The sequence below is a fragment of the Ipomoea triloba genome, chromosome 4 (genome assembly GCF_003576645.1).
Source record: "Ipomoea triloba cultivar NCNSP0323 chromosome 4, ASM357664v1".
NCBI lineage: Eukaryota > Viridiplantae > Streptophyta > Magnoliopsida > Solanales > Convolvulaceae > Ipomoea > Ipomoea triloba.
The window spans coordinates 28,682,465-28,694,648 of NC_044919.1; the positions used below are offsets into that span (position 1 = coordinate 28,682,465).

The 12,184-nt window shown below is 34.3% G+C and overlaps 2 protein-coding genes across 3 annotated transcripts in view; both read right to left on the minus strand.

Annotated features, from left to right (window-relative positions):
- LOC116016935 (small nuclear ribonucleoprotein Sm D2-like) overlaps window positions 1-2,205 on the minus strand; it is a 3,451-nt gene extending 1,246 nt beyond the window's left edge. Inside the window, exons 1-6 of one of the 2 annotated variants that reach the window (XM_031257402.1) lie at window positions 2,113-2,205; window positions 1,960-1,995; window positions 1,745-1,769; window positions 1,043-1,117; window positions 737-841; window positions 522-641 (exon numbers count right to left, since the gene is read on the minus strand). In XM_031257402.1, coding sequence (XP_031113262.1) covers window positions 525-641; window positions 737-841; window positions 1,043-1,117; window positions 1,745-1,769; window positions 1,960-1,964 — 327 coding nt within the window. In that variant the 5' untranslated portion in view covers window positions 1,965-1,995; window positions 2,113-2,205 and the 3' untranslated portion in view covers window positions 522-524. Of the gene's footprint in view, window positions 1-521; window positions 642-736; window positions 842-1,042; window positions 1,118-1,744; window positions 1,770-1,865; window positions 1,996-2,112 lie in introns of those variants that run through there. The other variant, XM_031257400.1, reaches the window with a different exon arrangement.
- Window positions 2,206-2,792: 587 nt separating this feature from the next.
- On the minus strand, window positions 2,793-4,216 carry LOC116015496 (nucleolar protein 16). The gene is made up of 3 exons (XM_031255587.1): window positions 3,791-4,216; window positions 3,193-3,314; window positions 2,793-3,089 (listed from the first exon to the last, which is right to left on the minus strand). Exons 1-3 carry the CDS (start codon window positions 4,128-4,130, stop codon window positions 2,973-2,975), a joined length of 579 nt encoding a protein of 192 aa, XP_031111447.1. The 5' UTR covers window positions 4,131-4,216; the 3' UTR covers window positions 2,793-2,972.
- Window positions 4,217-12,184: the final 7,968 nt, after the last annotated feature.

The window sequence follows — 12,184 nt, forward strand, 5'->3', positions numbered from 1 at the left end:
GGGGGGGGGGGGGGGGGGGGGGGGGGGGGGGGGGGGGGGGGGGGGGGGGGGGGGGGGGGGGGGGGGGGGGGGGGGGGGGGGGGGGGGGGGGGGGGGGGGGGGGGGGGGGGGGGGGGGGGGGGGGGGGGGGGGGGGGGGGGGGGGGAGATAATGGGTTGACACTGAAAAAAAGGTCACTAATGGGGACTTATAATTTGGAGCGATAGTAGTGCTAATTCTTTTGTATCCTCTTCACTCCAATTGCCATAAAACAAGTGATATGAAGTTGAAGGAAGAACATTGATCTGTCATAGCCCAAAAAATTAAAGTCTCATACTGGTGACATCCCATTTCAGCCATGTGCATAAAGAATCCATCAACTAATTTCAGTTCCAGGCACAAGACACCAAGGTTTGAACAATTAATCTCAAGTCCATGGATGTTAAAGATATAATCCATAAAACAGAAATATAGAAGAATGTTAATTACATGGTGCTCATACTCCTCAGGGACTCAAACAAAATAGAACAAAGGAGGAATACCTTCTATTTAGGATTTCGGAGGACAATGATCACAGAATCTCCACGTAGGAACATCTTGCTAATAAACCTATCCTTGTTAACAGGAAGAGCTTTCTTTTTCCCTTTGCCAGTTTTGGGAACCTGCAGTCAAAACGTAGATATCAAACAAATGGGAAACTATACTACTAAAAAGTTCAAAACATATCAGGATATCTAATTCTTCAATAAAAGAGCACCTCAGTCCACATCTCTCTAACATTTTCCAGCACCATGTTGCAATGCCGATCAAAAGCCCTGACACGCCCTAGAAGCTTTCTGTTGTTACGACAGTTGATGAGCACCTAAATGCCAGCAAAGAGTAAGGAACATTGTCAGTTTTTTTTAAAAAAATATATATCCAAGACTGTATTCTCTTTCAAATAAAAACATGCAAACCTTCTTAATTAGGAACTATATATTGTTGGGGTGGGGAAGAGGGGGAGGAAGGGGTGCATATGTAGCATAACACATACAAAAAGCGTTAACATAGTAAGATCAAATACCTGTGTGTTGTTCCTGACACTCATCATGAGGACAGAAAGTGGCCCCGTGTTGAATTCCTCTTCTTCATTCTTCCCCTGACAAAGGCAAGCAATAAAATCAAACTTTAAAAAGAACCAAAATAAAAATAATAGTAATAATAAAAAAATCATCATATGAATCAAATAAGAAACACACACAGCATGTATTACTAAATAAAAGAAGCAGACAGATGGAGGTTTCATCTAGTTATATATTGTATCAGACAAATCATCTAAAGCAATATCCCTATTACTTGCCTTTCATTTCAGACAGAAATGTTGAGGGAGAATTCGCAATAGATTAACATGAAAATCTGGAGTTCAGTTATATGGAGTATATGAAAAGAATGCAAAAGGTGATGAGAGAAGGAATTTGAGAGAATCAATAATGCTACTGGTGTGACCAATCAAGTTTTTCCATCTTCCTTTTTAGGCAGCAAAATCTACTAAGAGATGCACTGCATTAGACTAACTTCAAAACCTGGAGTTCAGTTATGTGAAATGAATGCAGAAGGACGATGTCTCAATAATTATATATATATATATATATATATACCTAAACTTCAAATTCATCATGGACACTGAAGGCAAATGAATAAGATTATACCCTAGGCCAAAAAAGGAAAGAATTTGAAAATAATGTAGGGAGCTGGTAATCAAATAGGAAACAAATAGAAAACTTACAGGTGCATCCTCTTCCATTGGCCGACTGCACAATTGCAAAACACATCGTGAATTAGTAATCGATATTTCATTGAGTTGTAAAATAAGAAAGAAAGAAAAAAGAAGGTCGTCAATAATCTACCAGTGTTCATTTTACTCGCTAGGGTTTTGGACAGCATAATGCATCATAAAACGGAGAGAACAATGAAAACAGAAACGAAGCGAAATGAACAAACCTCATTTCCGGTGGAAAAGGACTTCGAAAGCAAGCACTGCGAAAAGAAGAGTAAGATTACTAGCTCAAAATTGCAGAAGCTAGAGATTATGCACCACATATAAACGCGAGTAAAATTTAGATCATAAAGCTAAATTCAAAAAAAAAAAATTACCGGACAGAGGGTTTACAGAGTAGGGTTTTGAAATCCGGTCACTGTCGATTGAAGTCCGAAGAGGAACGCGACAGTGATAATAGAGGCACTGAAATGCGGGATAGAACGTGGGCCGGTGGGCTTTTATGATAAAAATACTTTTCGCATTATAGGCTTCCAAAAAATTGTATTTGTAATTGGGCTTAATCTCCAATATTACGGAAATATGAAATATGTTAATATTCCTTAATTTAGCATTTAGCAATATGACACCATATTGAGTTAGAGAACCATTTTTTGGTGGCTTCAAGGAAGGTTTATAGTATAGATAATTGAGTGTTCCAGAACATCCATTGAGAAGTCAATCAATAAATGGATTGTGAATGGCCAATCAATATACAAATTGCATGACTAACAAGTTGTTAATGTTGCGAATTTTTATCAATATCTACAAATTGGATGACAGACAAGTTATTAATGGTGCAAATATTTTTGTAGTGTTGGATGGTCTTAAGCCATTATGACTTTTGCTTGAGAAGGTCCTTTTGGTTCCACGACAATGGTGAGCCAATGGTTCAAGCCTATATCTTATTTTACTTGTCACTAGACACATAAAACGAGATAAAAAGCATACTAGAACTATAAGCCAGGTTCATAGTTCGTTTAGAGGTTATGCAAGATTAAGAACAAGATCTCAAGTAGACACCCTAATCAAAATGGCATCATCCACACAATATCTTAAACTGAAATGGTAACAGAATATTGTCATCTACAAAGAAACCTTTGAAATATGTAAAGCTATGACATCCCTCATCATGTGTCTAAACTCATTTGTTCAATCCATTGGCAATGTGTTGAATTGTACAACATTTGTTCTCAACTCAACTACCCACAATCAAGGGGTTTTTATCTTGGTACATGTGGTATCTTTTGCATAGTTTCTCTAGTGTTGCCACCGAATGCTGCATCTTGTTCAGTTTCGTGTCCATGAACATGCGCTGCAACCAAAGAGGGAAAGGAAAAAAAAAATCATTTCCACTAAGAGAAAGACATGGCAGAGCTAGTAAGTGAGTGATAAAGGATGTCAAAGGCACTTCATACCTGGTAGTCGTCTCCATATTCCTCCACAAGTTTGCGAACATAAACCCGTTGCATCGCTGTTAAAGGTTGTGGAGGTGCACTCTGCCCATCTCGTCGCTTCTTTCCAAGTGCAGACTTCAGGTCTGTAAATCTCCAAGCATTGTTAGTGCACTACAAGAACCATGAATTTATGCAACATGGGTGTGATATCTAACCTACGGCTAGGAAAGGGGAAGCCAGCAGACAAAAGTTATGAAAACAGGGGAGAAGCATCCCAACAATGGTAACAAACTAGATTCGCAGATTAAGCTATTTACAGCCTGAATTTGTAATTTTATTGGGGAAATATGTTTAATTCAAACCAGCATTCATATTTCATAGGATGCATTCCCACAACTCCTCAGTACAAGCATTGTTAGGTTTTTAGGTTGAATTGTTAGTACAGAGAACTATTTTAGGTTGAATTATCTAAACAAATGAGATTTAGGTTTTTTTATTTTTATTTTTTGAAACTAAGATTTAGGTTTAATCATCACCAAGAACAAAAGCATTATAATAGCTAGCACCACTTTCATCCTCTTGATTAATTAAAAAGCAACATATAAATGCAAAGACTGACCGTCTTCCTCGAGGTCGCTGCCGGAATCGAGAGGCTGGAACTCGGCGTCAGAGTCGGCGTCATCGGCGGAAGCGGGCGGCGGGACCTGAAGAGAATCGCTCTCGACGATGTGGGAGGTGCGAGAGCGGACGCCGAGCAAGTTGGGGTTGGAAACGACGCCAAAGGACTTGTAATTCTCAATGACGCTGCCCTTTTCGTCCCACTGTGAGTGAGGATCCAGGAGAGACCGGAGCTTCGGCGGAACATTGAACGCCGGTTTGAATATGTGAGGGTTTTTCTTTGGCAATCCTACTCTCACCTTAGCTCTTGAACTCTTGTATTTCCTTCGCGACCTCCCCATCTCTCTCTGCGCGCCGGAAGGCGGAAGTGGGTTTAGGGTTAGGGTTTATGCCCCAATTTCTTTACTTCTTCCCAGATTTTGTGAGTGACATTATTTTAGGCATAAATGTTTTATTGAAAATAAAAATATTTCACCGTCCATAAGTAATAGTGATGGTCAATTAGTGGTCCGTAAGGATGCACAGCCGACCGAGACATATGGCCAATTAAGAAGGTCATGTTGGAGTCCATTAGAGCGCAAGTAAGCTTCGTTTGGAAAGTAGGAAAATAACTTTTGGAAAATGAATAATTTTTCAGAAAATAAGTCATTTTTTAAAAAATAGTTTTATTTCTAATGTTTAGATGTATTCTGAAAAATTGTCTTTACGTGTGTTTGGTTCATTTTCTGAAAAATAGGTAGAATTGTATAATTAAACATTGTAATTATTTTATTTAAAATATAAAAAATTATAATAATATTAAAATAATTTTATTTATTAAAAATAGAATTAAAAAATCAAAAATAAAATTTAAAAAAACACGTAAAACAACGGGTTTCCTCAGAAACCTGTACTGTGTCCGTCGGTTTTCAACGATTTTCATCGGTTTCTGACGGTTTCTCACCTCTTTGGTTCATTTTCGGTCATGGGTGATATGAGATATAAGTTGGTTTTGGCCGAGAACATGCGGAATGTCATTTTGGCGATTCCAGAAAATGACTTACGTAAGTCATTTTCCGGAAAAATGAACTGATTTTCCTTGGTCAACGAAAAATATTTCCATTGCCCGCAATTTCCGATCGAAGTGGGTAGCTCCAGTAGACCCATAGATCATGGAACAAATAGGGTGGGTAGGCCCAAGCACCCCACTACACGTATAGAACGTTGTCATGTAAGAATAAACATAAAATCATAATACACTGTAATGATTTAACCTAATAGCGGAAGCCATAGGACCGAAAACAAAATGATTTAATGAATAAACCTTATGTTCATTCTTGATTTGTAATTAGTTATCAAAAACTAATTACTGCCACAATGGCTAAATTTGACCTTATAAACTCACACCGCTTGATTTGTACAATATTGATGGAAATGTTACAATTTTCTATTTGGTGCAAGCATTGGCACAACCTTCATTTAAAAAAAAAAACATGAATCATAGTGGTATCAGGTATGCCCTCTAAATTAAAGTGTGAGTAATACCAACTATGCATCACATGTATTTGATTTCAAACTCATGTTCTTTATAAATAAACTCTACGTTTATTCTTGGTCCAATCTTGAGGATATTTCTCAAATAAATATGTGCATAACCATATGAGGAACCATCCATATTACATAGAAGTGACAAAATGTATGTACGTACGATATAGTCACATAATTAGTTCCATGTATCCTGTATGATCCTTAAAAATTATTATAAGCATGCCTTAAGTAAGGATTCGAAACTATTAGCAAAATGCTAATATTTTACATGACCAACTCCTTATCTTTAATACTATCTATGATGACTAAGTTTTCGGAGTTGTCACGTCTGCTACTCCATTTTCATTTATTTTAGCCAAAGACAGTAATTGAGTAGTCCATATTCTAACGGCTTTAAATGACAAATCAATAAGTCTAAGCCCACAATGAAACTTTAAACATACACCTAATAAATAATCTCGATCCAAAACAAAAAAGAAAGCCCAACTTTTATGCCAGATAGCAATAACGAGGATTTATTTATGTAACTTTATGAAACAACACAAATGTATCAATATAAAAAACCCTCAAGATGAATCAATCTCATAAATCTTTGTTTACTTTATGTCTCTCAACATTGAATTTTTGAGCCTTTTTCAAATCTTAATGACCCAAGATCAATTTGATGAGACCAAAAACTCCAATAAATGCTAAAGAATCCAACTCATGATAGTTCACCATAAACTTCATGCCATTGTTAAAATAAAAACTATTAAAGTTGTTACAACATTTTCATAAATATGTTGCACAACTTTTAGTTCAAACAATTTGAACTATTGATTTTATAATTAACAAGGCAAAGTGTCGTATCCTTGAAGTGGAACAATCTTGAAATGGGATATCTTAATGATCAAATGATCACTCCCACTAGTCAAGCCATTACTCCCATTAATCAAGTCATTCTTAAGCATTATATAAATGATATACATACACACTAACGATCCTCATGTCCAACTAGTTTAACAAGAAATAGAATTGCCCACCATAGTTGGACATGCTAAATATGTACATGTAATAGACACAATTTCCAACTAATTGAACAAATTAAATTGCTATAGTTGAAATTTGGCTAGATATGTACACTTCCAATATAAGGATCCAAAAGTATATCATGTCTAAAATTCAAAAAGGATCTATTGTGATTGGGCTGAAAAACCAAGTAAGCCATGTATAGTAACAATTTTAAAGTTACTAAGTTTTTGGAGATTAACAAAATACATGTGTTGCCAATGAAACCCATGTCTCATAGAATTATAACTGACCTTAAAGTTATAAATTCTAAAATGAATGGTATGATAAAATTTTATCTTGATCATCAATTTAACCAGAAGAACTTAATGACATAAAACTTGCCTGTAGGCTAAAGATTTATTCAATTAGACTCAACAGAGACTTTATGACAATCAAATAGAAGAATCTAGTGACATAAAACTTGTCTGTAGGCTAAAGTTTTATTCAATTAGATCCATCTACAAGCTTATGATAAAACTATCAAACCATGTTCCTTTTCTCAATCCCTGTGGGTAAATTCAGAAATATGATTTGATTTTTTATCCTGACTATTTACATAAGCTATGATAAAATCTACCGATAAAAATTTTATTATAGTTTATGTAATTAGTTACAAGGTGATCAAAATATCTTACTAATTTCAGTTATGAAATTGTATTGATCACTTGATATATGTACACTAAAGAATATTAATTCATCAAGCTATTAATCTAATTTCCTTTTAATGCATAATAAATACACACAAAAGAAACTAAACTAATACCTTCATGTGGATAAACCTCAAGAATAATATTCTTTGAATACGTACATATATCAAAATTTTATGATAGAAGATGACAATTCTCAATTTATTTACATCATAACCATATGTTAAATAAATTAACTTTCCTCCTATCTGTAAGAGTATGATAAAACTCACCAAAACTATATTCTGATACATAATTGCCTGTGGGCTAAATTATGATCATATATAGTTTGGTGTTTTTACCATAATTAATCATATGAACATAATAAAATTGTCTGTGAACTAAATTTCATTATATCATATAATTAATCACAATCAATACGTCTATGGCTGTATGTGATCACACAAAATTTTAATTAAATACTGTGGCTATTCTTTAATTAATCAAAATTATATGATCACTAGATGATTATCTTGATATTTTAGGCATCAACTTTAAATGAGTTAATTCCAGCAATGGTCCTCCGACTATGTTAATTTTCCAAAAACAGTCTCCGATTTTTAATTTGGACAATTTAAGTCCCTTGACTTTCAAAATTTTTCCAACGTTGGTCCTTTCATCAAATTTTTGTTAAGTTGAGGTCAAATTAATGGGTACAATTGCCCGTTCACATGTTTTATGTATTATTACTCGTATTTCTCCTGTCTTATACGCTATATATATGAATATAATGTTAGTCGAAGTCTCTTCGACAAAGATTATATGGCTTCGATTGAGATTTCGACTGAGATTATATTCATATATACAATGTATATGACAGGAGAAATACGAGTAATAATATACTAAACAGGTGAACGCACAATTTTACCTCCTCATTTGACCTCAACTTAACCAAAATTTGACGAAAGGACCAACACTGAAAGAATTTGAAAGTCAAGGGACCTAAATTGTCCAAATTAAAAGTCGAGGACTAATTTTGGAAAATCAACATAGTCGGAGGACCATTGCTAGAATTAACTCACTTTAAAGCCTAAAAACAATTATACAACAATGTGATAAACAATTCCAAGTATACTTCATGGTTCATGTTTTCTCACACAAAAGGCATAATTGACGGATAATCTTTCCAAATCTTAATAGTTCACCTTATGAAAAGGCTTTTAATCTCAAGTGAACACCTTAAACGTTCTTAAGATGCGTAAACATAATACACTACCGTATATAAGTCCACACATAAAGTTCAACTTAACAGGGAATTTTATAATTCCTAACATATGCAATGCTTAAGGCATATATAAATTCACATAACTAGAAAATGTTATGCTAGTGAACAATTATGCATGAAATTCTATAAGCTCATATCCAAATAAATTGCACACCATAATAGCAATTCAAAATGAGCTATAAAATTATTATTCAAATAATAACATAAATCCAAAACTTGAAGGATTATAAAATCTGAATAATAATAATCTATAATAACTATATACTTTTCAGTAATTGAAAGGTTTTAACTTGTATGCCCAATGCAAAAATGATTCAATGCATATAATAAACTTTATGAGAACTAGCTTAAAATTGTAAATTCTAACCATATCAAAACTATATGATATGTTGACATTTACAAATTAAATTCTCACAAAATTAAATTTCATAATTTAAATCATAATATTATGCACTTAATTTTAATTATATGCATAAAACAAACTCATTAAAAAATATGAATATAAAATCAAATATTCATACTCAATCAAAGTGGGCATCACAATCCAAAAACCAATAATGATATCAATGTTACGACATATTGATTCCTCAGTTCGAAAACCGATAACCGTTATTATTGTAATAATGCTTATGTAACAGTAACAATTGAACAATCAATTTCCCCAATCGTAACCCTTGATATTTAATAGCAATAACTATAAAACGTTACAAAATATTATTATTAACACATATATGTTTTGGATCAAAATGAGAGCGTTTCAAAATTATGATTTCAAATCATACTATCAAAATCCAAAACTAACGATGATAACGACACAAATCATTGATTCATCGGTTCAAAAACCGATAATCGTTATTACTATAATAATTCTAATAATTATTACATAGTAGTAATAACGGAATAATCAATTACTTTAATCGTAACGGAACAACATTTAGTAATAATAATAATAATTATTATTATTATTAAATGTTACTTAATATCATCAATTAATATTACCATAAAAGTTTTGGACAAGCAAATTCAAAGGAATTTGAAAATATGATTCTTAAAATCATAATCGAAATTATTGCGGCAAGACTGAAAAGGAAAATAATCTCCAATTTGCCAAAAACATATGCATTTTTCCAAAATTGTGATACAAAATCACACTCTATAATTAAAAATATTATCAAATTACGATAAAATTTCAATGAATAGTCATAATAATCACATAATACTATAACAATTAGGAGATTTAAAATGGAAAAACAAATTGCTAAAACCGCAAGCTTTTAAAACATTTTTTGGGAAAATTTTAACTCAAATAATCTGAAAAACTTTAATGAAAAATATAATAACCAATATTTTCAACTTTAATTAACTGATATAAAGGCATAATTTAAAAGCAGTTCTTGACTAAAACTTTATTGATTTTATTAACAAAATCACAACAATTAGTCACGAAAAATAGCAATTTTATCTTTATCGACAACAATATATCAATATGATAACAATTGGTCCGAAATAGCTTGTTCAATTACCACTAATAATATTATTAAAATATCACTCAGTTATGGCGTGAACCATACTTTAATGACCTAGATACGTCCCAAATAGCTTGTTCAAAATAGGTTTTAAAGCCCCAAAGAGACATAAGACTAAAGTATGTCTAAAATTAAAGGGGAAACTAAACTAGTTATCTTAGTGGGTCATAATGAATCCAAAAATAAATGATATTTCAAAAAGAATTTATAAGTTAATAATATGCTAAATACATCTTTAAAACATGCTTTTCTAAATGCATAATTATAACCCTAAGATAATCACCAAGCATGATATGATTATGCATATTAACCTATATATTCTAAATAAAATGCAATATTTCAAGCAATTTATTATACACCGCAATATTAAATTAAAATTCAAAGAACAAATTAATATTTTCCTAAAGATGAATAATAATCTAATAATGAATTACGAAAAAAATAAATTAAACAATTAAGTTAAAAGAAACCCAAATATGATATGGAAAAAATACTTAAGCAAGCCTAAGAACTGAAGCAGGTCCATATCTTTAATAATAATGAACCCAAAAATTTAAGGCAAAACCAAATGCCTCAAATAAATTAAATAGGTCCAATTATTAGGACAAATTATTGCATGGACCATGGTCCACACAGCTGTGTGGACCAAAAATAAAAGGTACATTATTTTTGTAAAGGTACATTATTTGATAGTATATATCAAATAATATACATTCAGTACAAAAATAATGTACCCTAAAATAATGTACCTTCAGTACAAAAATAATGTACCTTTTATTTATGGTCCATGCAATAATGATTGATTATTATTATGGTTGGCTAGGCTGGCCGAAATGGGCCTAACCCAAACAATTAAGTATTATTTTAATCCATCAAAACATCAGGCCCAACCAACAAAACTATAGCATTATGTTCTTTAATCAACCTCATGAACCCTAGCTGCTATATCCTTATTCATCCGCAGTCAGCAAAAGAAAGAAGAGACGAACGGAGATGGACTTATCGAATGAAGCGCCATGCCGGAGAGCACCACTGCCATCATCATCGCCATCACCATCGCCTTTCTCAGCCTACTGTCGGTGTTTGCTCCACCGGGAAACCAACTCCGCCGCGCCGCCGAAACCAGCCTCGCCGTCGTTGACTGGAGCCTGAAGAGCGTTGTCGCCGGCGTCACCTGAAGGAGAAGACAAACCATGATGTCTCCGGAGATCCCAGCTCCGCCATCGCCGCATTTCTCCATCACAACGCCAATGCCGTCGCCACCCACCAGCTCCCTCATGGTCACTGCAACTCCAAGCTCCGTCGCCGACGTTGCCTGAGGAAGAAGAGAAGCAGCAATGAAACCATCGGCGGTAACCAAGCTTCGCCGTCGCCCGCCACCATCCCTTCTGGTCGCAACGCCAGCGCCAACGCCGCCAAGCCAGAGTTCGGAGCTGCCACCGTTGCCGACGCTCGCCATAGCCACCGCCATTGGGAGAGGATCCGGAAAGCCCAGCTTCGTCGTCGTAAAGCCAGCTTCTCTACCGGCATCGCTTGGTCGCAACATCGACCACGCCACTGATGCAGTCCATCCACGCCGCCGTCGCGATGTTGAATACAAAATTATTGGCGAACAAGCAGTAAGTTTATATGTATAAATTTCGAGAAACAATAATATTTTTCCAAAATTATTTCGGATAAATTTTCATGTATATACATATATATGAAACCAAATATATATGTACATACTGGAAAAAAAAGCAAACAGAAATATGTGTATACTGTATTCAACAGAATAATATTCATATTGCATACATAATCAAACTAATTAACTAGGCAGAGATTATATTTTTGCTCTGATACCAAATGTAAGAATAAACATAAAATCATAATGCACTGTAATGATTTAACCTGATAGCGGAAGCCATAGGATCGAGCATCTCCCACCATAGTTGTTGCATTGCTTGAAACTTAAGTTCTACCACTTGTCTCCTGAGAAACTAGATGGTGTAGTTTGTAAAGTTATTCGAGGAGCCGTTGCTTAAATAGCCTACGTGCCATCTTAAAACCACAGTCATAAATGGCCTATTGATTTGCCTACGTGCCATCTTAAAACCACAACATAATGGTCATAAATGGCCTATTGATTTGCACCACTTAATAGTGACATTAGTAGAAAATATTACATGCCAAACTGACATCGAAAATTCGAAAAACATTATTCGCAAGTCACGGTTACCAAACACACCCTAATTGTAAAAGGTTAGTCAAACCAATAGCACTTGCATTACTAGTATGTATAGGCGGTCATGGGCTAAATTTATCTTGAACCGAGAGTGGCTTGTAGAGGGTGGCAAATTATGCTATGGACCGGGTGACCCTGGTTCATGTTCACAATTTAA

What these genes read in the sequence shown, in the direction of transcription:
- LOC116015496 (XM_031255587.1), bottom strand. Translation starts at nt 4,130, where the DNA reads ATGGGGAGGTCGCGAAGGAAATACAAGAGTTCAAGAGCTAAGGTGAGA. An exon ending in CAGCGACCTCGAGGAAGACG is followed by an intron (nt 3,315 to 3,790) that starts GTCAGTCTTTGC and finishes GGAGATTTACAG; the next exon opens with ACCTGAAGTCTGCACTTGGA. An exon ending in AATATGGAGACGACTACCAG is followed by an intron (nt 3,090 to 3,192) that starts GTATGAAGTGCC and finishes CTTTGGTTGCAG; the next exon opens with CGCATGTTCATGGACACGAA.